At 40.4% G+C, this 25,825-nt stretch overlaps 2 protein-coding genes across 14 annotated transcripts in view; one reads left to right on the top strand and one right to left on the bottom strand.

Moving 5' to 3' along the window:
* The window catches only part of PAN3 (poly(A) specific ribonuclease subunit PAN3), a 79,440-nt gene extending 65,782 nt beyond the window's left edge, over positions 1 to 13,658 (top strand). For 9 of the 12 annotated variants that reach the window (XM_077173831.1, XM_077173836.1, XM_054628043.2 and 6 more), the window contains 5 exons: positions 3,097 to 3,236; positions 3,820 to 3,949; positions 6,818 to 6,882; positions 7,588 to 7,726; positions 10,713 to 13,658. In XM_077173831.1, the coding sequence (XP_077029946.1) occupies positions 3,097 to 3,236; positions 3,820 to 3,949; positions 6,818 to 6,882; positions 7,588 to 7,726; positions 10,713 to 10,853 (615 nt within the window). In that variant the 3' untranslated portion in view covers positions 10,854 to 13,658. Of the gene's footprint in view, positions 1 to 3,096; positions 3,237 to 3,819; positions 3,950 to 6,817; positions 6,883 to 7,587; positions 7,727 to 8,841 lie in introns of those variants that run through there. The other 3 variants (XR_013180951.1, XM_077173833.1, XR_013180952.1) reach the window with 3 other exon arrangements.
* A 1,339-nt stretch (positions 13,659 to 14,997) lies between these two features.
* Positions 14,998 to 25,825, bottom strand: part of FLT1 (fms related receptor tyrosine kinase 1) — a 108,827-nt gene continuing 97,999 nt past the window's right edge. The window contains exons 25-31 of one of the 2 annotated variants that reach the window (XM_077173829.1): positions 24,489 to 24,588; positions 23,073 to 23,178; positions 22,849 to 22,979; positions 22,393 to 22,477; positions 21,599 to 21,690; positions 17,046 to 17,126; positions 14,998 to 16,951 (exon numbers count right to left, since the gene is read on the bottom strand). In XM_077173829.1, coding sequence (XP_077029944.1) covers positions 16,747 to 16,951; positions 17,046 to 17,126; positions 21,599 to 21,690; positions 22,393 to 22,477; positions 22,849 to 22,979; positions 23,073 to 23,178; positions 24,489 to 24,588 — 800 coding nt within the window. In that variant the 3' untranslated portion in view covers positions 14,998 to 16,746. The remainder of the gene's footprint in view (positions 16,952 to 17,045; positions 17,127 to 21,598; positions 21,691 to 22,392; positions 22,478 to 22,848; positions 22,980 to 23,072; positions 23,179 to 24,488; positions 24,589 to 25,825) is intronic. The other variant, XM_077173828.1, reaches the window with a different exon arrangement.

Below are 25,825 nucleotides of genomic sequence, written 5' to 3'. Positions count from 1 at the left end.
TTGGTGGAGGTTACAGTTATGACTTTAATTACTAATTAAATGGTTGTTAATTGCATGCAAGGTGCATTTTTGAACAAAAGGCTGCCTGTGCTTAGAAGGTGTAAAGCTTTTTCTTGAAGTTAGTAATCAATTTAGTATTACTGCATAGTCACTGTTGATAGTTACCATAACAGAAGTTTTCTGTCAGATCAAAAGGAACTTACATGATCCATAGGAGCATGCAAACACAATAGGGAATATAAACAAGGAAATTATGTAGCTAATACAGATCTGTACCTTGCACTAGCAAGGCTACTACAGGAATGCAGAAAAATATATTTCTGGTGTTCCTGCTGCAAGGAAGTCTAGTAGTTCTTGTGTGCCTTCTTTAACCTTTCTTTGCCTAGGAACAGTGAGAGCTGAATATTTTCATAGGATAGGTTAGGAATTAATAGGCTTATGTGGATTGCTTCCTTACAGAAAAAATGGTGTAACGCAGCTTCTGGGAAGTCATGTACCCTGTCTGAATTTATAGAGTGGGTCAGCAGATGGTAGTTTAGTTGCTTCTAAAACAATAATCTAACTCTCAGAAATCCTAAACTTAATGGGATCTTTCCAGCTTGTGATATTCTGGTTCTCCAGTCGCACAGGAAGAATATTGCCTTTGTGCTCTTGTAAAACTTTTAAAATTGGGTATTGTGATAATATTTTCTTTCAGGATTTCAGCTAACAATGAATAGTAAAGTGCCTCCAGAGAGCAGTTCAACTGGCTCAAAATCTGAATTGTCTTACAGAATTACAGATGTCTTATATTGATCAGTCTCTTAACTGAATGCTTGAAGTTCCTAAAATAAGTGGGATGAATCCAAGCCAATTTTGAGTTTGAAACAAGCTAATCATTGGCTGTAATTTGAAAACTGTATGTTTGGGGGTGCATTGGAATGTCATATTCTCTCTGCCAATTCTTCTGGTAGATGCGAAACAAACAAAAATTTAAGGTTGCAAATCAAAGCTCAAAACCCCACAAAGCTCGAATTTAAAATTTCCTGTCTGATGTTAAATGTAAGACTTTCTCAATAATTTCCAAATTCTAATGCAATCTGTACTATGAAAGCACCTGTGCAAAGGAAGACAATTTTCATAGGGTCTTGCCTGTGTATTTTCAGTGTCCCAGGGTTGTATGATGATACAGGACTTATATAGGTTATATCCTTATGAATGACTAAAAGTTGAAAGGTATTAAGTGTAAAGTAGAGGACTGCAGAAAGAAGTACAACTGTGGTTAATACAAATGCATATTTCTTCCAAGACTTTTTGGAGAAAAAAATCATAATGAAAATGCCTTTGTCTCAGGTGACACACGTTTCTAGGTACTGCACCAGCAGAAATCCTCTGTTTACAGCCATACCAGTGTTCCCTGCTGCTGAAATTGACTGCTTGTTAGTGGAAGCAAGTTCACACTGAAAAAGGGGGTTTATTGCTCTGATTAACATCTCTTTACCAAAGGAAAAAGGAATGCTAATACTCAGAAATTCTGTGTTGCTTAGGAAATAGTTTAGCAAATGCCAGTCCCACATCCTTTTCAACCACTTTGTCCACATTTGTCTCATTTTCCACATCCTGTTTCTGTCTTCATTAGCTACAAGAATAACATGCATTTTAACTTCTGATGTATTGTGTATCCATGTTCAAATTGTGCTGCTTAATCATACTTGATATAGGAACAGCAGGGACATTGAGGGACCTGGAAAGGTTTGGTATTTTTCCCTTTCCCCCAGCACCTGGGAGACGTGGCTTCAGGGAAGGCTGTGCTCAGCTACTGCAGCCAGAGGCAGCAGGTGTGGTTATGCCTCTGGGTGGAAGAGCTGAGAGGGGCTGTGGCATGTTCACCATCACAGCACTTTTCTAAAGCTGCCAAATTCTAACCAGAACTTCTCATGCTGCCAGATTTTTTTAGCCTTTCTTACAGAAATGACAGAAGGTGGATTCTTTGTATGACTGCATTCTCTGCTAAATGGCTTGGCCTTGCTCTAGGCTATGGAACTGACATTCTCAATTACTAGTAGCTTTTATGTTTTTAGGTTTGCAAAAATATCTTATTTTCTCCAAAAAACCCCAAAACCTCAGGAAAAGTCTAATTTCATATCTATAGCTGACTGTTAAATTCACTCTGAGGCATGTCCAGCATGGAAGGCTGCAGGTGTTTTTAAGTTTTGCTAAGTTGTGTGCAGCTGAAAGCCTTTCCATGGAAAGAATCAGTTCAACTTTTCCTATGAATGTCATTGTTTGCTACTAAATTAGGCTCTTGCTTTTAGCAGTGGGCTTTAAAATCTGTTACAGCTTTTCAAAATCATTTCTCATGGCTGGCTATTAATACTGGAAGAATTTTCTGTTACGGCAAAGCAGGCTGTATCCAGCATTCATCTTTTAGGAGCAGTTCTGCTTTTAACAAAAGTGTTTAGTAATGCAAAGGTTTCTTCATAACACACAATGCTGTTCTGTTTGGCAGCTGTACAGGCCTGTCTATTTATTTTGCACAGTTCAGATCTTTTCACACTGTCCATCAGAGATTAAAATATTTGAGCAATTTGTTATAATGGTGATATCATGTGTTAGAATGTGATATGGATCCCAGTATGCAATTCACACTGGATGGCTAGATTGAAAAGATATGAATGCAGAAAATGCTGGTTTCAGTTTAACAAATAATCCTTTTATTTCTACATCTCGTATTGAGAAGACTTGTTCTGTTTGCCACCAACTCCTTGACTTGTCAGGATTGAGCAGGTGGGTGGCTCAGAGAACCTCATTACAGAGCTTCTGCTCACTACACAGTTCTCTCTGGTACTGTCCTTAAGCTAAAAATAGGTAAATTTTAATCATTCAAAGATAAATATAGTACTTGAAAATTGCTAGGTGTCAGGACAGATTTTCTTCTGTACTTTATAACTACTGTAACTTGAACAATCATATTGAACTATGATTTGAATAGCACTTACTTTAGTTGCTCGAATTCTTCTAAGGTTATTGAAAAACTGTCTCTTTAACACCATCTAGTACCATGGGGTAGTATTTATCTGAACTAAGAATCTTACCTCTGTGTGTTTTCCCTATTAGCAAGCAGATCTGATCTCCCTGGGGAAAGTTGTGTTGGCTTTGGCTTGCAATTCTTTATCAGGAATTCAGAGAGAGAATTTGCAGAAAGCAATGGAACTGGTGACAATCAACTATTCCTCTGACCTGAAGAATCTGATTTTGTAAGTTTGTTTAATAAACCTTTTAAAGGAAATTGCAGCACTTTTCTTATGTATACAAATGCAAAAGTGAAATGGTATTTTTAAATGCAAGTAGTATTACAGGTAAATCTGCTGTTGTTGAGTTTTCTTCATAAAATAGGCACACTGACTTTTTGGTCAAAAGGTTGAGTGCTAGCTTTTTCTGGCTGCGTATTCTTTTTGTGTCATTTCAATATAGTCAGCCTTTTTCTCCCTTACAGCCTGAGTGGGAAAAGTAGAAGTCTTTTCTCCTTTCCTCATTTGAAAAACAATTGCATTGCAGTCAGAATCTTCATCCCTCTCTCTTTTTGTGTATGTTCTTGCTGTTTGAATGGAGTGAACTGCACAGTTTTGTGAAAGTATACTCCTGTCTTGTATAAATAACTGACTCAATGTATACATGCAAATTGATTGTGTTTTCTTGATGGTATCTTCTTAAAAGAAACATAACAATTGTCAACTTTATGTATTAAATACAAGAAGCTAAATAGTTATAAAATCATAATGGAATATAATGTTTGGCATTTCCAGAAAATAATCTTTGGTGGTTGGGTTATTTTGGCAGGTATTTGCTGACTGACCAAAACAGACTTCGCAGTGTAAACGATATCATGCCTATGATTGGTGCACGATTCTATACTCAGTTGGATGCTGCTCAGATGCGAAATGATGTTATAGAAGAAGATCTAGCAAAGGTAAATCATGTAGTAACTTCTGCAGAAAGACCTGTAGTCAGTGTTCCTAGAGCTGTACCTTGAAAGCGAATGTTTTCTACTAGTTTCTGTTGGGTTTTTTTTCCCCTTCTGTTTGTTTATTAACCTAAGTAATGTGCCTGAAGGCTTGACAAGTCTAAACTCAGGCTTTTGAGAGCCCCAGAGCTTCAAGAATGCCTAGTTTTAAGATGTGTTCAGCTGTGTTTTAACTGAAGTAGTATCTTCATTTCCAGCCAGTAGTCTTGGGAAAATTATGTTCTTTATAGCATGGTTAAAAATAGCATTCTGAGTAAAGAAGGCTATGTATGTCATGGAGATCATTTAATGTGTGCTAAAGCCCCATAAATTTTTAGGTTTGGATTTTGGTGTGCTTGTTCTCATATGCTTTCCTTTCTGAATTAATTCTAATCCATGGAGATACCATGTTCAGCTTTCCTGAAGTGTGCACTCTTGCTGTGTGGGTCTGTGGTGTTCAGTCGAGGTATCAAGTGCTATCTTTAAAGGAAATATGTACTATGTATCAAGTCAGGGTGTATTTGTTCAACAGGCGGGTGTCTGTTTGTCAGAAGCAACTGACAGCAGGAGATACATTGGGGAATGCTCTCATGGCCCTGAAAATATGTGGGATAGGGTACTACAGAAGGATTTAATCAAGTTCTGTGATTCCACTCCATTGTAACCCTTCACTGAGAACTTTTTAAGAGACAGTAGACCAGTGTTTGGGATTCTGATAGACTCGGTTCTCTTGATTTCTCCAGTATTGTCCTGTTGGAGAACAGTCTTCCCCTCCTTGATGAAAGATGCTGAAATCTATCAGAAGTAAGGAGCTGGAGAAGAGCCAGGCAGTATCTGTGTACCTCTAGATGCTGGGTGCCCACTTTCTCAGAATCAACTACTAATCCTTCTCCAGAGGTTTTTAAGTTTGTTTGTTGTTAAGGTGGCCTGTGTGCCTACACAAAGCTGGGCAGATGAACTCCTTCCCATAGAAAGATGGAGATTGCCCTGTGATCAGCATTACAATCTCTGTATTTTTAGTCAGGCTGTTTGAGCAGTTGCTTATCACCAGCAGGTGGGCAGAGATACTACAAATTCAAGTTGTTGCTTAGCCCCCAGTTTGGCAATAGCTGTTTACTTGACAGTGATAAATACCACTTCTTAATTAGCTGTCACACTGTAACTTGTTTGTACTATGACATCCCCTCCATTAACATCAGAGCCACAGTATCCCTTAAGTCTAGTCTGCTACCCTCTGTTCATTTTTGTCCCAAAGCAAATGCTTTGGAGGGAGTATTAGACAAAGAGTAGCATGTGTGATTTTTTTTTTCTTATATTGTCCAAGCGTGCAGTCATCTGTAGCTTAGGGACTTCTGATGCTGGGAGTGGTTTGTATGTAGTTATTATCTTTGTAACACTCACTTCTCACAGAGCAGTAACCCTGTTATGCTATTCCTTTCCTTCCTCACTTTTATGTTTTTCATATTCATGTCATAGTAGTCAAAGCCTCAGTTTATAAGCCCTGTGGAGAGTATCTCCTTCCTTATAGGCTACTAGGCTTGCAGAGAGGCCTCTTGGAGACTTAGTGCCTGTGTTTTTGCTCAGCTGTGTCACCATTCACTGGGAATCTGCAAGGCAGTGAACTTTACACAGGTGTAGTTTTGGCTTTTGAGTATTTGACCATATGCCAAAAATAAATTTGATGGTTAGACCAAATAGTAGACCTTGGCTAGCTGGACAGGGTTGGTTTTCCATGTCAGTCTCTAAGTGTTGCTACTGTTGAGGTAAAAGCTGTTCTTCAGTGTGTTTTTAGACTATTAAAAGAAACCTGCAACCCATAGGTTGTCCAAGGTCAGGCTGCTATCACCTTGACCCACTTTATTTACCTAGCTGTGCACAGTAATCTACTCCAGACTGAATTCAGTTGAAATCAATATGATCATGCATGGAATTAGATGCATCTTAGCATGAATAATGTTGTAGACCTGAGCCATTGGAGAATGTGAATAGTATCAGAGAGGATCTTTTCCGACAACTTCGATTTACACTGTGAATTAATTTTTTTTGTTTAATGTAAGCTAGGATGTTACTGTTTTACTGCATCCTAAGTAGTGTGGAAAAACATGCTAAATCAACTTTCAGTTGCATGTGTGCTAAGCAACTATAATTTTAATGTTCTCCCTCTGTGTGACCTTATTGTCATTGCTTTATTTATGTCATTTATGGACTCAGCATTTATACTCTTTTAAGACTTAGATTCTAACTTCTTTGAAAAAACCTGTTTCAAAATTATCTTTGCAATCAATTATCATTTGAGTATTAGTTTGATGATATTGTTGCTAAATATTTACTCAAAATGTTTACAAAGCATTTCTGAAAAACAGATCTGGTAGATTGTTTCTTATCTTTACCTGAAATCAGGTGGTGTACCACATACTTATGCATATCTTGATATCTGTGTGTGTGTGTGTATATATATATATATATAAAACCCCATATTCTTCTCATTTAACTTACTGTATTTTAGCATACCTGTGAGTATAGGCTGGCAGGAGATAAGACTTACATTTCCACAAGGAAATAGATTGCTTGGTCCAGTTCCTGCTGGGACTGGGAGGTATCATTAGTTGCTGAAACTTTGCATTATAATTTGAAGTGCTAAAATGAGCACTGGACTACTGATACATAATACAATGCATTTGACCTCTGTCTGAAAAAATGATACCCTCTCCTTTGAATAAATAAGTCTTTGTAATTATCAGTGCTTCATTGGCATTATTACCATGTATTTTTTTGCAAGTAAATATCTAAAATTTTGTTTCAGAGACTCTTAATAACTTTTTTCTTGTTTTCTAGGAGGTGCAAAATGGAAGGTTGTTTAGGCTTCTAGCAAAATTGGGAACAATCAATGAGAGGCCAGAGTAAGAAAACTTGTTTTTGTGGTATAGAGTATGTAAAACACAGTTTGCAATGCGCTTTCTTCCTTCATAAATTTAAGCTAAATTATTCCCCCCATATTTGCCCATGGAGAAATGAGTATTTAAGAAGCCTTGAGAAAAATTAGATAAGCAACTTTGACCAAAACTTTAAATAGACAGGAGAAGGCTGAGAAGGCTACAAGTTGTTTCCTTGTATTTAGTATGGTTTATCTTGTGAGTGGCAGTAGTTTTGGAGGAAATCCATTGCTTGCTTTAACTGAAGCAAAGGATGTAGATACTGGTTTTAAGCTAGTGAGTTTTCACCTTGTTTTTTATTGACTAACTACATGAAAATGTAGTGTTCATTGTCTATTTTTCGTCCCTCTGCATAAACTTAGAGTTATGTTTATAATGCAGGTTTCTACATGTGTTTTATGTGATAAACTTGTTGCAGGTAATTTTTGCTTTCTTCCACTATTTTTTGGTGGCTCTTGGAAGGCATTAGCTTTAGGCGCTCAAGCAGCTGAGAAAGTTTTGTATAGGTTATCTTCTGTTTGTGGTGGGGGGGACTAATGTAATTGCAATTTATAGCAGGAGATTAGCTATGCAAGAAGACTACTCAGCTGAGATTGAAGTGTCATTTATATCTGTGGGGTTTGATTTTACTTAACTTACTGAGCTTTGATATGAGAATTTGTTTTTCACTAGGTTTCAGAAGGACCCAACGTGGTCAGAAACTGGAGACAGGTATTTACTAAAGCTCTTTCGAGATCACCTTTTCCATCAGGTGACAGAAGCGGGTACTCCTTGGATTGACCTCAGTCACATTATCTCATGTCTTAACAAGGTACACTGTACTTCAGTTAGCTTTTACACATTTGATTGGGTTAGCTTTCTTTGAAAGAGTATTCCACTGAAAAGCAATGGAAGGTTGGCACTGGAAGGTTAATGCCATTGGCTTAGCTGGTGGCTATTTTCCTCATTTTGGATGCTAATAAGCTAATATTCCAACATCTATGGATATTTTAAATAAAACTAGTACATGATATTAAAAATTTGTTAATATAGCATGAGATACAATATTAACTTTTCATCCTAGAATGCATTGATTACTGTGGATAAGCAATGCTGGTCCCTTTATGCTACTCTGGTCTTTCAACACAGCATAAAGGATCCATAATACTCCTTTAACTGGGGGTGGTTTCTGTTGGTAGTTATCACAAAGGATGGTCATAAGGCAAGATCCATTCCTAAATTGTGCTGACTTGAGTAGGTGGCAGGAAGGAAACTGAAATTTGTGCAAAATCCCTGCCATCAGGACAGTGCTATAAAATTTCTGTGACTTAAAATGTTAAGTCCACTTCTGTAATAACTTCCCTAGTCTCTCCAGCCCTTTGTTTTCCAAGGCTGACTTAACAAAGCTATCTGCAGTTTTCTAAGAGCTGCACCACTAGCAGATTTTTATCCGAGCACTCTCATGATTAATAGCAAGAGATGTGTGAGAAACCACGAGATCTTCAGTAGATTAAGAACTTGTCTTGCTCCATAAATTAAAAAGTATGTGAGCTGATTAAATTTTTTTATTAGTAGATCAGCTTTCAACTTATTTTACATTGTTTTGCCAAACTTCAATAATCCATGGGAGATTAAGATGCTGCAGCTTTTTTTGTTGTTGCTTTTGTAGCTGCTTGGTAGTTTGACTTGCTCTGTAGAGAATGGTGATGCAGACACTGACAATACACAGTTTTAATGCCCAATATATATTTTTTTCTAGGACTAGGATAGCCAACTTTCTCTTCCAAGAAAATTGGAATGTGTTCAGATCCTTTGATGTGTAATAACTGTACAGTTATATATCTTTCTAAAATTGTCAGGGTTTCTAACCTCCTATTAGACCACTGCTGTGCATTTTTTAACCTCCTTTTTATCTTTCTGGTTGGTGTCTGTAATCACTTTAAAAAGGACATTAAAGGGATTGAGGCTAAATCAAAAAGAAAGCATGTTGACATTCAAGTAGGCATTGAAATGCCATCATGATTTGAAAGCAGTGACTCATACAGTACTGTAGCAAGAGGGGACAGTCCTGAATTCATAGGTCAGGTAAGAGACAATGTCAAAGAATGCCTTGTTCTATAAATGTTCATGGCTTACCTTTTCAAACAGAGACTCTTCTCTTCTGTGGTTGTGGGCTCAGCACACAAAAAATGTAAGGCTTTCAGAACTCTGCTTTGGAAATACACTCTAAGAAGCACCTCAGAAACTGTAGAAGTACTAGTAGAAGTTATATGGACCTTACTGGTACTTGCCAAACACATTCCTTTTGAAAAGCTATTCTATTGTTTAAAAAAAAAACCAAACCAACAAACTTTCCTTTTCAATGTGGTGTTTGAGCATCTTTTCAGCTGAGGATATTGATTTATGCACCCACAGGAGGAAAGAAAGCCATAAATATTGATGTTTGTAATTAGAAGTGTGGCTTTCTTAATAGGGATCTTCCATTAGGAAGACCTTCCATTAAGGTAATTAATTGATTTGTTGTATGATGCTAATGGGAATGAACAGTGGACAATATTTCGCAAACACCTTAATTGTATTAATATTTTGTAATGGATGTTGGAAGACACTGGTGGTTTTATCCTACTGTACAAAAATTAGAAGCTAATTGGCTTGCTTTCAGCCTTCTGAAACCATTCACAAAGCAGCAGCTTTAAAATGTGGTGGTTCCAGTTTTTAAGGTTACACTCAAAACATTACTTTAGAAGATAAATGCAAGAAATTGCTAACTTGCTGTGTTGCTCCAGACAACAGCTAGTGGAACATCTCTGTGACAAATTTCATTGTTTTTCTATTCAGTACAATATTATAATTGTATTATCATTACATTACATTTATATTACATTTAAACCTGCTGGGGTTGTATTTCCAAAGAATGGATTGGTAGTGTCATATGTCACTTGTCTCTGCCCCACCTTTTGTATTGGAATAAGAAAGACTGTGGTGCAACTATCAACATATTGACTGAAACAAAACTACACAAGTTCTGCATAAAAGAGTCTTGACGGTTCTCTGATGAACATTTCTTGCAAAGTGAGAAGAACATAAGAAACAGTGATGTAATGGGCTTCAGGATGTAAAGCAGGATATTCCTCTGTTAGAAATTAGGATCTAATAGAATATAAAAAAAAGTACATATTGAATTTGAGAAGTCAGAACAAACCATGAGAAGAAATGTGGAACAAACGTTGATCTTCAACCCCAAATTATTCATTTGGTTATGGATTATACCAAAGTATTTTTTTCTTTCTAAGGGGTTAAATGTACCATACAGCGTAGTTTGTTTCCAGTACTGCCATAAATGTGAGGTTTGGGTTTCTACCAGTTTTCAGGCTACCTGGGGCTGATCCATCCATTATCTCATTTTGGAGTGAACAAGAAGTAAATTACTTACCCTATGTTTAGGTTTGTGGATCATGTGTGCAAATGTAATGTCAAATTTAGTTTTGTTCTTCAAGAAGTACATGAAAATTTTGCCAGCTTTCTACACAGGGAAGTATAGCATTATAGGATTACTAGCTTTGTGGAAGGGGAAGGAAACAATGGTAATCTAGTCCTAAGGTCTGGAATGTCTGTCAGGTTAAGACCAAAATGTCTCGATTTTTTGGCGAGGATGTTGTTGTGGTGTGATTCAGATTCTTCCTTTGTGTCCTGTTAGCGGATTTGAACTGCACCATAACAATGTACTTGCCAAGAAATTGATTGCTTTTGTTGCTGGGGAAATGTTTTGTCATTTCTTTCACACTTCTTTTATTTTATCTTTTGCATTCTTGTTACAGTTAGATGCTGGTGTGCCAGAAAAAATAAGCCTCATTTCCAGAGATGAGAAGAGTGTACTTGTGGTAACTTACAGCGATTTAAAACGCTGCTTTGAAAATACTTTTCAAGAACTGATTGCAGCCGCAAATGGTCAGTTGTAGTATTTGCTGAAAGCATGCAGGACATTGCTGAGGAACTTAACCTATAGCAAATTGCACTACAGCTGAATTGTTGTTGTCATCTCATTTCACATTTGGGAAACAAACAGGAGATGAGCAAAGCTGCTTGCACTTCAGTCAGGTACACTGTTACTTGAAGGGAAGAATGTTTCACTTATCCTAGAGCTAAGGCTGCCATTGGAGGCTTTATCTGTGAAGAATTTATTTTAGATTAAGGAACACATCAGGTGCATGATGTTCCTATTTTTATTTTTTCCACTTGTATATGCACTAATTTTAATTTTTTTAAGACTTTTCTGATCTCTGAAGTTTTGCCACATTGTATACTTAAGGGAAACTCTTTGCAAGGACATTTCTGGGATACATTTTTGTCACTGAGGATATAGCAAAATTTATTCATTTTTGATATTATTTGCACCCAGAATAGCATAAAGGACCAGGTAAATAATTTAATAGAAATTGTGTTCTATTAATGACCTTTTAGTTCGTAACCTCTGTAAAAGTGTGTTGTATGCAAGCTCTGTATGCCACCCACTGTTAGCTCAAAGAAATGTGAGAAGAAACAACTTTTTAAAACCAGTCAAGTGAAGTATTGGTGAATTGACTAAAAAGGAAAGAAAGTCCCCTGTCATTCAATTTAAACTTTGTCTAAGCGAAGTGACGAAAACAGCATAATGGGAAACATCTTTAATTTAAGGAGCATATCAAACTTGCTCTAAACACAACCAGCGCCTTTTAAAAACTGTTTGTACATTTTCCTGGTAGTCAGAAGCATTTACATTTATGCAATTTTTTTAATAGATTTTTTTTTTTAAAGAAATTGTTTAAATGCCTGAAGTTTCAGGAGTGTATTACTTTAGGTTATTTACAGTATAATTTTTGTATAAAGTTCTGTTCTTTGAACCACAGCTTTATTATGGTACGCTACACTGGATACAGATACAAAGACACTGTTAAAAGAAGATTAACTAAACACAGCAGTTGTCTGGCATCAAGAGCTTTTCAAGTTTTACGGCCTGAATCTGGAGGGATAATGATCTGCTGTGCCTTTGCAGTCACTGCTTAGCCCAAAGTAATATTACTTTTGCTAATACTCAACACATGAATATTCCTGAAGTAATTCAGTCTCAAAAGTCTGGAATTTTGCTCCTCAATTACCTTTCTAATTTTTGGACATGCAGTTGTCTCCAAACTTGGGTATTCATGGGATTTCTAGTTAAACACCTACACTTTGATACTGAAGACTGCCAAATATGTAGGAATTTCCTTTCTTAAAGCAGTAGTGAAGACTGTATCTATCCTTTCCCAGCACTGAATGTTTTAATAGCACTGGGTGCTCACCATGAAGAAAATGTGGAAACTCAAAAGGTCAGGACAGACTCTAAGCACTTGCAACTGATGTTACTGACATCAATTTTAATGATTCTCAATATTTGTAGTTTTCAGAGAAGTTTTTAATATTTCTCTGTCCACTTTTATAAGCTTTAAAATGATTCTCCGCCTTGAGACTTGCATCAAGAAAAAAGCAACTCTCTTCACATCGAAAGCTTTGAAGACTAGGGACATGCTTTACACATTTTAGAAAATGTGGTTGAATCCACATTAAGTAGCATCAGTTGTTGAGTTTAAAAATCAATTATTGTTGCAATTTTCAAAGGAACATAATGTTTAATATTCAAACGATAACAGTTGCCAGAATGTTCTTTTTAATATAAAAGGAACAGGAACTTTGAAAAGTGAACATGCAGAACAGTCTTTTATCATTAGCTCATGTATTTGAGGAAGAGCAGCTGTCTTTTCTATGTTTTTTGACAAATCATATTGTAATTCTTTTGTACAAAAAAAGAAGTACTTGTATTCTAGAAGAAATATGGAATGCTTAATTTATAAGCGGGCTGAGGTTTTTTCCAGTATTGTTTTCTTTGAAAATGAAAGGGGATCATCTGTTCAGTTGTGGGGTTTGGGAACCTTTGAAAATTTAATTTGTGGACCAATATTTTGTGGAAGTGTAAGGCAGGGGTAAAATAGGGCTTGAATTCTCATCCTTTTTAGACCAGCACACCCTCTGCAAGACATGTCTAAATTGCAAACCTGTGTGTATTTGCATAATGTCAGTTTGCTTCAGCCCCTAGTAACCTCAGGACTTGGTTTAAAAATAAAAAGGTAGACAGCTAATAAGTTTTCATACATAATATCAGCCAGAAAATATTTGGTGTCAGGTAATACATAAAATTAAAAAGAAGTTGAGCTTTGTTTTCTATTTATTTTATTTGGTCTGTATTTGGGAATGATTTGAACAGTCTGAAGTTCAGCTTGGGTGTTTTTTTTTGGGGAGAGCCCTTCTACCCCATTTTAATTCCATTTAGAAGGTTGTCCTAAAGTTGTAGTTTGATCCATTCATAGGAAGAACTGTGTATCTGTATTTAAAAGAAGAGTCACCAGGATGTGCCCTCCCAGATGGGAAATTTATTTCTGACCTTCCTATTTTTTACAGCTAAAAGCACAGAAGGGACAACCTTTGAAATCATCTGATGTTGGTCATTTTAATTTTTGTACCTGTTTTAAATTTTGTTGCTGTATTTACTATATTGTAAATATTTTGTTGAGGGTACCTATATATTTTTGATTTGTCCTTGTTTCAGTAATTCGGGTGTCAACTGTTTCCCCTAAAAAGCACCAGTATGTTAAGTTCTAATGTCATGATCCCAATATGTGTTACTCATCTTTAATCCTGTTTTCATTGTTCATGTGTACAGCAGTATTTTTAATAAAGAATACCAGAAGTAACATGGCCTTATTTTGACATTGTGAAGCTCTGAGGTTGGATCCAGGGCATTTCAACTTTGGTGGTGGAATTTTATTTCATTTGTCTCATACTTCTTTTGTATTCATTCTGTCTGCAATGCAGAGTTTAAACAAACAGGAGTCACAAATTGTGTTTAGTGCTTGCCACTTAGAGTGTATCAGATGTCCTAAAACTGAGAGATGCTGTTCACTAGAAGTGTATTAATGCATATTTCTGTAACTCCCAAGTCAAATCCCATCTGCTTCAGTTTGATCAGGTCTGCTTTCCTCAATAAGCCCTACTTTTGAAAACTCTGCTCAAGTACCCTTACTTCCATGTTTTTTGAGCTTTTTTTGCTCAGTAACAAAGTGTGTTAATTTCTCTGAGAATTTGCACATGGAGTCACAATAACTTCATTACACAGAACTCTTTTTCTACATTTTTAACTAGCAAAGGTTTGATGATTTGCTGGTGGGATAAAGTCTCCTATATCCATCCAATGCTGACCATGGTTATAGAAGATGTAATTTTATGTAATATATTGTGAATTGTCAGTAGTCCTTGCATATATTTAACATGGAGTCATTATCACTGAGATTGCAGTGTTTTAGGAATGTTATTATATAAGCTACATTTTTTGATTGATGCACATATCCAGTTTCCTCCTTAGTAATATGCAGCAACACAAGTCCTCCAGCAACTGATGATCCCATTCTGCTTTCCCAGAGAAAGCTTCATCTCCACTTTCAGCATTTGGAGAGCCCCTCAGATTGAATGCTGTTTAGCAGAGAGCACTTAATTGAACATCTCTGTGGAGGCAGCATCCTCAGCTTCAGATGGAGGGGGTGGGCATGTGGGGATTCTCTGAAGAAAACAGTCTCTCTGCAGGCCTAAGTTTCTGCCTACTGTAACAGTAGCCTCAGAACAGGCTTTGGTGAGGACACCTTAGCTCTGTTTGCTGTCCTTTTCTCTGGTGTGCATCTTCTAGCTGCTGAAGAAACCAGGAATGGTGGGTGGTTGGATGGATGTTTGTCTTCCCCCACCATGAAACCTTGCCTCTCCCAGAGGCTGAGTTGAATTTTTGTCTCTAGACAGCAGTAAGCTCTTCCTAAATATGCTGAACCTAGGGAATGTCACCCACACAGGGAGTGGTGGCAGGTGTCTGTCACTATAGCTGGGTTGATGTGTGGGAAATGTGCCTTCCCTTCTGTGTGATTATTCCATGTTCTCCTTTGCTCAGAAAATCAGCCTGTGGGATGGATGTGTACCAGATGTTTGTGCTGCCCACTGCTGACTTCTGTGCCACAGCAGTCTTTGACACTGGCAGAACTCTAATTTTTTTTCAAAAGCAAACTTTATTATATGAATTTAGTAGTCAAACACATTATATAAAGACAGAAAATGCAAGAAAAAATAGGAGTTCTTCAGATCTGAAGACACTTGAGGGTTCATACAAAAGTAATCTTTTGTAGTCCAGTTTTCTTAAATATTTATGCATAAAAGCATATTTATATATTTACACTGTGCAAACACGTCTTTTGAGATGCATCATTCTGTAACTATTCTTGCTCAGTTCTAATAACAAAAGAGTACTGAAATTTTGTCTTGATCAAGGTCAAATATACTTTACTAACAAGAGACAGTGCAATAGATACTTAAAACTGATGATTTCTTGTGCAGAGATACTTAGCTCAGAAGTAGTGGTACATATTTATTTTGCTTGAATATCAAAAATCGTTTTTATTTATAAATATGCAAAAGGTCATTTGCTTTGAAGTCTGTTAGTGGGTTACATTCACAGCTCTTTAGCTGAATTCTGAGAGAGCAAGAGATCATATAACATGTAGCATTCAAGTTAATACATATTTTAGTGGACCACAAGAAGCTGACATTGGGCTGTAATTGAGTTGGCTGATATCAGTGCTACTGTGTTAAATGTCCAACTCTCATTTCAGTACTGCATTCAAAGGTGAAAGGGAATGGGTGCATCCTAATGCTTCTCGAGCAAAGAACACTCATGACCTTTCTGAGATGCTATACAAAATCTGCTGTAAATGAATGATACATTTTTATTCCTGTACATACTGGTAACTTAACATGGAAATTTAGATGTCTTCATAAAAAAGCTGCCCTAACTTTACAGATTGCCTTGTAATTTCTAACTAATCTCTTCAAACTCTCTAGTGATCAATTAAAGTTTGTGCAGTCTAGTAGCCATCCTGTCTTTTCAGACAGATTCCCATATATAAAATATAATCAGTGCAGTGTTAGAAGGTCTGTGAGGTTTTGTGGACAGAGCTTGACTTTAACCTATCTACCTTGTGGTTTGGTTCCAGTGTGTGCGTGTCGGCTTATGACAAAGTGCAAAACTTCAATATTTACTGAATTTCAACAGGAATGTCCAAACTGAATTGGTATGTATTCCCTGTTGTTACAGCCCTGGATCTGGTCTTAGTTCTCCTCTATCCTTGCCAATTGTGTTTAGCAGTGCATTTTAAATTCTTGCCTTGCAAGGCTTCCTACTGCGTCTGCCATCTGGAGCAGTAAGATCCATATAATGCCCCATCCCCAATTAGCTTATTCAGCTTCCCCAGAGCACCAGCCCTCCCACAAGTTTCTCAAAGTAGTTTTCATAAAAAAATATAGTTTGTGGTCTGTTTCTAGTTTTTATCTTCTTGAAGGCTCCTTTATTTTCCAGCACAACACATACCCCAGCCATGGGATGTGAATACCTCAGTGCCTGGTGCAGATTCCTGGCTCTCTAGGGCTCCCAGCTGCCTCTCCCAGTCAGGACAGAAGTGAGTCTGAGCAGAGGCTGTAATAATGGCCTTCCAGGTTTTCCTGGATGCAGAAGCACTCAGCATTTTTAGCAAAAGCTATTGGTGTTGAGCATTTGGGAAAGTCAAGGTTTAAGCAATAATATTTTGCTCTATTTTGAATATGTGTGCGGCAGTCTGTAGAAAAGCAGATCTCTGGGATTAAGCCAATGATAACTTCTCAAGTTTTATGATAATTGAAATAATTTGGATCAGAGTTTTTAAACTGACAGTGTTTCCCAAGAGCCTGCATGTTTACTTGGCCTAGAAGTACTTAAACCGGTGGCTGAGAATAATGGACAACAGAGTTGTAGTCAGGAGGAGGAGAGCGGCTGGCAATCATTTTCTCCAGCATCGCATAACCACAGGTGTGTCTTCGCTTGGAGTCACTGAGCTGGTCACAGCTGAAACTGCAGAAGCTTCTTGGCTTGGTTACTCCAGAAAGCACTGACTCCTTGCTCCTGCTGGCACCTTTAATGCTGTAATAGAGCAGTGTCATTGTGAGCTTTCTTACCATGAAAGGATTTTTGGTTTAGTGACTTGAGCAAAGCTAGGTCACAAGTTAATTCTTACATGGTGGGAGGGGCACTGATGCAGATGGACTTGCTCAGAGGGAGTGCAGAACAGAGGAGTGAAGGAGACCTCCTGTGTTCCCTGTGGACAGAGGTGCTGGGAGTGAGCATCACTGTTAAAAGTGTTTGTGCATTCTATCAGTCTTGCTGCTTGGGGGGAGTACTGGACTGCTCAGCCTAAGTTCAAATTGCTCATTTGTGGCAGGTGCTGGGGAGTGAGACTTTATTGCAGGGTCACATAGTGGGGAGTATCTGGCAGCTCTGCTGTGGTGAGGCAGTGCATCTCCATACCAAAATGTTTCTTCCTAAGGGAACAGGGGTTTTTGAGCAGGACTGAAGTGGTGGAAGGTCTCAAACCTTGAGGCAAAAGTAGAAAACTACTAGTGTAGGTGTTCCCAAAGCCTAATGCTGGGATAAATTTCTAATGCAAATGGCTGATGTTTGTGAGGAAGGGCATGAGGTCTGGCTATCTGCTCTTTTTTGGCTTCTTTTGGCAGCTGCTGTGAACTGCTGGTTTGAATTGGAATTTTCCTGTCCCTTAAAAGGACTAGTTATCCTGTAGGCTGCCGTTTATAAGATGCCCTTTACTAAGAGGGGTTTAATGTCTTCTGGGCGAAGCCACTTTTAGAGGCACTGTTAGCCTTTTGGCACTTTCTCACCCATATTCAGAGATTGCAGTGCTTAAAAGGGCTCTTTCAGTAATGAAAATCAGGGCAAAGAGAATTTTTACACCATTGAACTTGAATACCAAAGATTTATCTGTAGACAAAGGACAAGCCAGAGCAGTTTTCCATCACTGTTTACATGTGAAATCCTAAAGTAAACATGTTGGACCACAGTGTCTAAAATTATATTTCCTCCCTGTATTTTTATAAGTTCATGGACAATCCTCTTCATTTATAAGGTCAGAAACGTTGGCAGCCCTAGTCTTGAATTCCAAATAAGACATTCAGAGAACATCTGTTGAGGCTTGCAGAGCCCAGGGTTTTGCTTTTCATTTTATTTTGCATTGTTAGGTCTTTAAGTTAACTACAGAACTAGTGGCACAGGACCGTTACAAGTTCCTCTTAGAGGTCACAGTTTCTCAAATTCTTAACTCAGAAGCCTGTGTGGTTTTTTAAGGAGGGTGGTCTCTGTCTCTTCTTACTGTAGGAAATTGGAAGGTCTCCCTAAGAAGACCACCCCATTGCATTTATTAGTAGATGAATGGAGCTCCTGAGGAAGAGCCCTTGTGATGAGGATTGCAGATGCATCCCATATTTTTATATTGCATCTGTTGGCAGATGGAGAAGTACTTGCCTTGGGATAAATTCCATAACTATGACAAGGTTAGTCACAGATGCAATGGACTTCTTGTGATGGGTTTAAAGAGAAATGCCTCTGTGATTTACATTGTAATTGTGAGTCTTCAGGCAAGAGTGGAGTGTGCATGACAAGTTGTGAGTCTTAAAAACTGTCATGCTTTGATCCTTTCATCATCATCAGGCTTTTGCATCCTGAGATTTTTCTTGTGAGCTAGACTTGGCTTCTGCTTTAATAGACCTTTGTACCAGTAGAGCTGCATCTATTAATTTTATCTGGAGTGCACTGCTGTACCTGGGCATGCATTCCCACAAAAAACTTTGAGGGAGCTCAAGGGGTTTTGGCATCTGTAGTCAGGCTTCATTTTGAGTCTGAGTTTACAGTCAATAAAGGCTTCTGTAGCTGTGGACTATCTTCTTGCCAATCTAGGAATGTAAATTGGAAACTGTATTTAGTTGGTCTTTAATTGGGATTGTTTGTTGGAGGAAATGGCCGCTGGTTTCTTGCCATGTTCAGGACCAGAGTGAGGTTAGAGGCTGGCTGCAGCTCGTGAAATGCTTGTTCCAGCTCACAGGAGGTGGAATTCTTGCTGTTTTTCTGGCTTTGTAATTTACACTGACTCAAGGGTTTGCCTCAGCCCAAGGATTTTGGCTTACTTGTGTTGGGCTTTTTCACCACTACTGAAAAGCTAGAAGAGGGTTGCACTCAGGATCCTTTCTTCCTGCAAAGGAGCACAGCTCAGAAAACTGCCCCCAAACCTTTCTACCGGGCTCTTTTGCCTAAGGCCTTATATTAGCAAAAACCCACTTCTCTTCCTGCTCCTCAGAATATAATTTTTCATCTCAGTGGCATTAGCAAGTCCAATACACGTTGCAACCATTTCTGTTTCTTGCTCCTGGCCACCACCTGGGCCTAAGGAGCTCACCAGGGTTTAGGCTGATGCTCTTTCCTATAGTGAAACCAAGGGTGAGCTGTGGCATTAGTGCCTTGCCCTAGGCAGGAGAAGTGGAAGCCCAAGAGGAGGCGCCTCGCCAGGGTCAGTGGGGTACCCCTGCACTGTCAGGTTGGCTCCCTGCTCTGTTCTGCCTTTGGCCTGGCAAGCACTGCTGCACATGCTGGCTCTCTACTGCAGTCAGTTCCCTCTGAAACAAACCCTGGGAGTACTTCTGGAGACAGGCAGGGTGCTCTGGGTTTGGCTCCTACCCACCCTATGCTGTTCTTCAGCTCTGCTCAGTCTGACTCTTCTAAGGCTTTGTTGCAGCGAAGGGACGTAACCATAGGCAAGCTGCTGCCAGGGGAAGGTGAAACCCTTCCTCAGCCTGGTGCTGGCACCAGCTGCCCTGACAGTGAGCTGCTACTGCTCACTCAGAAACTGTTCTGACAATCTGGCAACCTGAATCAGCTCCCTGCAAGAAAAGCCAAGCTGAAATGTCAGGATGCCTGCGATGCAAGGGAAGAAGCATGAATGTACATCTGCTTAGATCAGTTTCCATGTCTCAAACCCCTTCAGGCTCCACCTTGCTCAGTACAAATTTTAGGGGTATTTAGTTACTGTTCCAATTAATTTTCAGTAAAGGATGCTTAGCTAAGATACTACCACTTTTAGGAATGTGTGCAGACTGAAGGGTCACTGCCTGCATTCACATCCATGAGTGCTTTTTGGCACAGTGCTACACTACAGTACCACTTGTTTAGCTTGCAGGCCAGATGACCTTGTATGATCTCACTCTACCACTCTGTTTTCCCAAGGATTTACATTCTAGCAGCCACTGTTCAGTTCAATTCTTTTTTCTTATGCAAGTATTCTTTTTTCTTCTGTATTTGAAGCTGCCCCTTAAAGCACTTCCAGGGGGATGCTTGGGGCACAATCTATGCAAAGAAAAAGGCTTTTCATAAATTTCATTTAGGGAGGTTGCCATGTTGTCTGTGTGGCTACAGCAGCCTTCAGAAATATGCGGAGAAGAAATGAGTTAAACCACATCTAGAGAACATTGCATCCTTTGGAACCCTGTAATATCCACATACACTCTATCGTCCCTGGCTCCTCCAAAGACAGCATGCCACAACAGAGCTGAAGTACCATAAAACTGCTCAGGAGCCTATTTTCTGAAAGGTCAAGGCAGGAGAAAGGGTTTCCCAGCATTTGTTCGGAGTGGCTTTGCCATGCATGAGCAGCTTTGCCACTGCAGGCTGCTGCCAGCAGCGCGTTTATCCAGGCCGTGCTTTCCAGCCCCGTGAGCACGCGCTCTCCCACACGTATTTCTGTCCTACACGCATTTCAACCAACACCCTCTAGGTCACTGGAATTTGTCATGGAGCGAGGCCTCTCTGCCTTGACCGCACGTTTCAGGCAGCTCTGATTGTTCTTTGAGACAATGCTACCCCTCCCAGGCTGCCCAACTGCAAAGCACTGACAAGTTTGGCGCTGGCAGGATGGCAGGCTGGCCTTGACCTCCTGCCAGCGTGAGATGAACGATGGGTTGGGTCTGGGCAGTCTCCGGGCTGGCTGAGAGCAGTGAGCTGAAAGCAGGACACTGCCAGCTTTGCAGCGGCTGGGAGCTGATACAGCGCCGGCGCTGAGAAAATAAACACTTCCCATTTACAGAGAGTTCATGTCAGTGCAACCCATTTCTTAGAGCAGCCCTAGTTCCCTGCTTGGGCAGCTGTCAGGAATTAGGTGGAGGAAGATGGCCAATATATTCAAGTGCTTAAAGGCAGGAAGAGAAGTGAGGCCCTCACATCCATCTATTGTAAAGTTGCCACTTTAGCATCCTGAGCCCATGGGTGTTAAATGGGCCGTGCTTAGCTGAGTCATGGAAAAGAAGGGCAAAAACAAGCACAGGGGGCCTTGTCCCAGCTGGGGTGCCCTTGGGACTTGCAGAAACAACTGCAAATCCTTCACAGCCACACATTCCTCCTCCCCTATTATTAATGGCTTGTTTCCCACAGTTACCTGCCTCCTACCTCAGTTCAGTGCTCTCTGACACTGGCATTAAATTGAGCATTAGGTGGATCAATAAGTGCTAATAAATTGTATTGCTGATGTGCATCGAAGGCATTGAGGGTTATTTGCTTCTTCAAAGACATAGGTGTGGAAGATGATTGACTGCTGATTAAACCAACCCTAGGCTCAGCAAGAGTGTTTGCAGGGACTGGAGCCACCTCAGCTACTTTAGGCATTATTTAGCACAAGGACCTTGAATTCTCCTTTGCCATCTAAAACCTGAGAAGAAGGGAATGTAAAATACAGACCCAAAGAGTGTCCGTTTCTGCTTGCTGCCTGTCCATGTAAAGCGTTTCAATTCCTCTGGAGCCAGCACCATCCCACTGTCTGCTTGATAGTCCTTGAAGAAAAAAGAGAGATGCAGTCCTGTGAGGTGTTAACTGTATTGTACAAAGGACTCAGTTCCTCTTTGGTCTGATTTCCAGCATCCTTCTGGTCATTGATACTGAGGCAGCTCTAGGAGACAGCAGCTCTGTGCACAGAGGTATTTAACGGTGCCTTTCCAAACCACCTGTGCCTTGGGGTGCAGCAGGCAGGTAATGTTAATGCAAATCCAGGGTGCTGGAAGAAAAGTGTCTACATGCAGTCTGAGGCTCTGGCCAGCCACCTGTTGAGGACCACCGTGCCTTTCCCATCTCCTGCTGCTTAAAGCCCTCTACTGAGTCACTAAAAGCTTGCCCCAGCCTCTCATCCATGCCTGTCCCTACCAGGATTGGGTGTGTGTCCCACTGTTAGACATGGCTCCAGCTTGTCCATCTGCTAACAGGTCTTGTTCCTACCAACCTTGCACACCTACTGGAACTGACCACTTCATGTCAGGGAAGGAGTGTTTGCAGCCCATGGCATGGCCAGAAAGGATCTCTGACCCTAATTTGTAGGGAAGTGGGATAACCTCTTGTTGCAAGTACAGCTAATCAGCTAACCTTGTATCAGTTATAGCTGACAAAGCAGTAACCCCCCTCATCCTGATTATCCCTGTATAAATCTGTCACATAAATAACAAGAAATACCTGGCATATCATTTGGCCCAGGAGTCACTTACATTAAATACAAGCGTTTCCTTCATGGGAAGCTCTTCAAATGTCTTTATGCGCTGGGGGGGGTTTATTTTGAAAGTGTTTATGTATCTGTTCAACAAGAGAAGGAGGACAATTTTTGGTGAGTATGAAGTGCACAAGCAGGAAGTGTTGGGTATTTATCTGTTTCTTTGGGCAGCTCCCAGCTATCTTCGAGGTAGGTCATGCAAAAGGGGCTTGTTAACCAGACCCCACCCAAATCTCACTCCCCAGTCCTGGGGTATGCACAGCCGTGCCTCTCACAGTGCCTGAGCCCTGTGACCTGGGCAGGGGCACTCCAAAGAGCCACAGCAGTGGGAGACTCAGCAACTGGCCACCTGTGGGCTGTCTCTGAGTGTTTTCTCCCACCCAGATCCAAACTGGGCTATGCACCGAGCTGTCACCCCAACGAACACACACAGTCTTATTCTTGCTTATCTCACCTGACATTTTCGGTGCTTCCACAGCTTGAGCTTGTAACAGGAAAATTTTCATTGCACAAAGCATCAGATGCAGGGGGAGACCCATTTTCTGTTGTAAATATTGTGCTGAGGGGTATGTAGTCTTTACCTTCCTAAATGTAAACAAGAAATAAAAGCCTTATTCCTTGGTCCACGTGGCCAGTTGCCCTTGCCTCGGTGACAGCATGCGGTTGTGACATTAATACCTGCTGGACATTTGCTTGCAGCAGGTCACCCAGCTTTTTCACCAGCTCGGAGAACCGTGGCCTGTCGTTGGGATTGCTCTGCCAACAGTCCAGCATGATTTGGTAACTGTGAGGACAACAGCAAAGTGAGCACAGGGTGGGGTTACAGCTCCATTTAATCCAAGGCAGCACAGCAGTCTTTGACATCTTGTCATCAATAGACAGACATAGGGGGGTAATTCCTCAACCTGTTTGGTTTTACAAAGATTCTCTCTAACACCATTGAGGCCTCTTCCTAAAAGTAAAGCACTAAACTTCCCACAAAAACAGAAAACCTTCATGCAACACCCCAGAAGACCACATCAAAAGGATAATTCAGCCAACCAGTCATACTTCCTTTTTTTCATTCCTAATTAAGCATTAAACCTTTGTATTAAACATCTATTAACTGGCAATGTTTAGGTTAAAGTATCCTAAAGGCATCCTAAGATGACTTATATGGATGTGTCACTTCCTTGTATTGGTAGAGCTGAGCTTTCCTTCCTGCAATAAAATATGTGGAAGAGACAAAAAAAAAAAGCTCTTATCTACTGTCACTAGGATAATAAAATTAGTCAATGAGCAATACTCCCAGATAGGCATGGCTAGCTTGCATCCTTTTCTGCTGCTAGAACTATTTTTTGGTAAGTGTTGCTATTTAGAGTCATGACATAGCACTTGGGAAGGCACCAGGACACCCACACGTACTCAATTTTGCCTCCAGAGATAAAATACCCTGGACATGTTCATGGTCCTCAATGATTTATGTCACAGGGTGAATGTTCAGTGTGCTGCATGGGCCTCCCAGGCAAGGTGCTCTGTCCTGACCCACCTTGGTCTCCAAAAAGGTGTTGGCCATGCAGTAGCAGCTTGAGGCTGCACCTGAAGACAGGGGAGAAGGGAGTGACGGCTGACATGGCAGTGAGGACTCAGACAACCTGGGCGGGGCAGCTGCGGGTCCCCGTCACCTTCCTCTGCCATCAGACACCGTGTACAGGAAAGGGTGGACCCTCCTTACCCGAGTGACTGCAAGGAAGCCTCCACTGTCACATCCTAAGTCAAGACGATGTTAATGTCACATTCCTCCAGCACTTATCTCTGTGCATGTTGGTAAATATTAAACCTAGCAAGGAATGACCTTCCTCCTTCTCCTCCCCCTTCTCCTCCTCCTCCTTGCTCAGCTTCCCTGAGAGCACAGCCCCGGTGGTGCACTGGGCTCAGGTCCTTGTTGCCCCCTACCCTCTGGGAGAGCCAGGGATGGGGGGTGTACAAGATGATACCGATGGAGGATTGGGTTGTTTTTCTTTAGGCTGGCACAGGGTACTTTTAGAGGCTGAAACATCATCTGAGGGCAGCCCAGGAGGGCAGTGGTACCCAAGGCAAGCAAAGGCATCTTACATCTCCTCGGTCGCTTGCTCTGGGGCTCGCATTCTTGTGCCTTCCTTCAGCCTGCTGCAGAAATCCTCGTCTATTTGGACTCCAGGGTAAGGAGAGGCACCTGGAAGTGACATTGGGAGAATAGATACATGCCTTGAGTACCCAAGACCTCACTGTGGCCCTAAGGATCTCCCTCAAACTCTCCCTAGGGGTGTGCATCATCAGGTTGCAGAGCTGGGGGTCAGGGAGTGTCCCCACTACAGGGTCTGGCTCTGCTGGCTGCCTCAGGCAGGGAATTACTGCTGGTTGTGCTCCAAGCCCCAGTCTTTGGAGGAGGGGGCAAGATCAAGACCACAACTATTGGTGGTGCTTTCCTAGCCTGAATAGAAAAAATGCACATTAATTTAATTCAAACACTATCCCTTGAAAAGCCAAGTCTGATCTTTCTATTGGTTTGGACTACTCCAAAGTCTAGTGAGGACAATATTAACAAACCCCAAATGCCCCAAATCACCTTGAAAAAATTGAAATAATTGTTTTAAATGAGGTCACAGTACATTTGCATTGTTTTTCTATTTTCTGTGTTTCTCAGATGCAGCCTGATTGTATTGTTGGTACTTTTTTTTCTGTAGACAAAAAAATTCAGGAAAAGGGAAAACGAAAGGAAAAAAAAAAGGGACCTTTCATAGAGTCAGAGAGTCACCAGGTTCAAGGAGCTGGGGCTTTAAGAAAAAAATAGCAGGTATTATGAGGCTGACCATAAAATCACAAGAGTTGGCAGGCTGACCAACAACATGTATTTAAACTAATAAATGATTGATTGTCCTGAGAATTGTATAGTATTGTTTCCTCTGCTGTTCGCCTCTTTTGTCAGCCTCTGTGTTGAACTCAATTAAGATTCTTCTATTCTGACAGTCATTGTTGTTCCCACTCAGTGTACATCTTGTATCCTGCCTTTTCCACATGAAGGAAAGGAGAAAAAAAAAGGCTTCACTGGGTTTTATTTTCAGATTGCATGCTCTAGTTCATTGTGCAGCATCAGTGCAGATGCTTTTCACCTGCTGTGTCCAGTAGCCTGGGTGAGGGGGGTGCTGGGGGGACCTCCTGGACTTGGGCTGGAAATGGGGGTGACAGGATCTGAGACATCCAAACTGTGGGTTTGGCTCCCTTGCTCCCACAAGAGGAATAAGAAGCATTTGAGGGAGCACTCAGCTCATGGCACTTGGTGTCTTGAATGCTGTCTGTGGCACAGGAGGTGGTGCCTTGGTCTTGGGCAGCTGGTGACCCAGAATCACAGCTCTGTGTTATCCTACAGGGTTCTACATTCGATTAAAATGCTTTAAAAATTGCCTGATTTT

This window comes from Agelaius phoeniceus, chromosome 2, assembly GCF_051311805.1.
Source record: "Agelaius phoeniceus isolate bAgePho1 chromosome 2, bAgePho1.hap1, whole genome shotgun sequence".
NCBI lineage: Eukaryota > Metazoa > Chordata > Aves > Passeriformes > Icteridae > Agelaius > Agelaius phoeniceus.
Note: the sequence above shows the minus strand (reverse complement) of the source record. Positions and strands in the feature narration are given on the sequence as shown.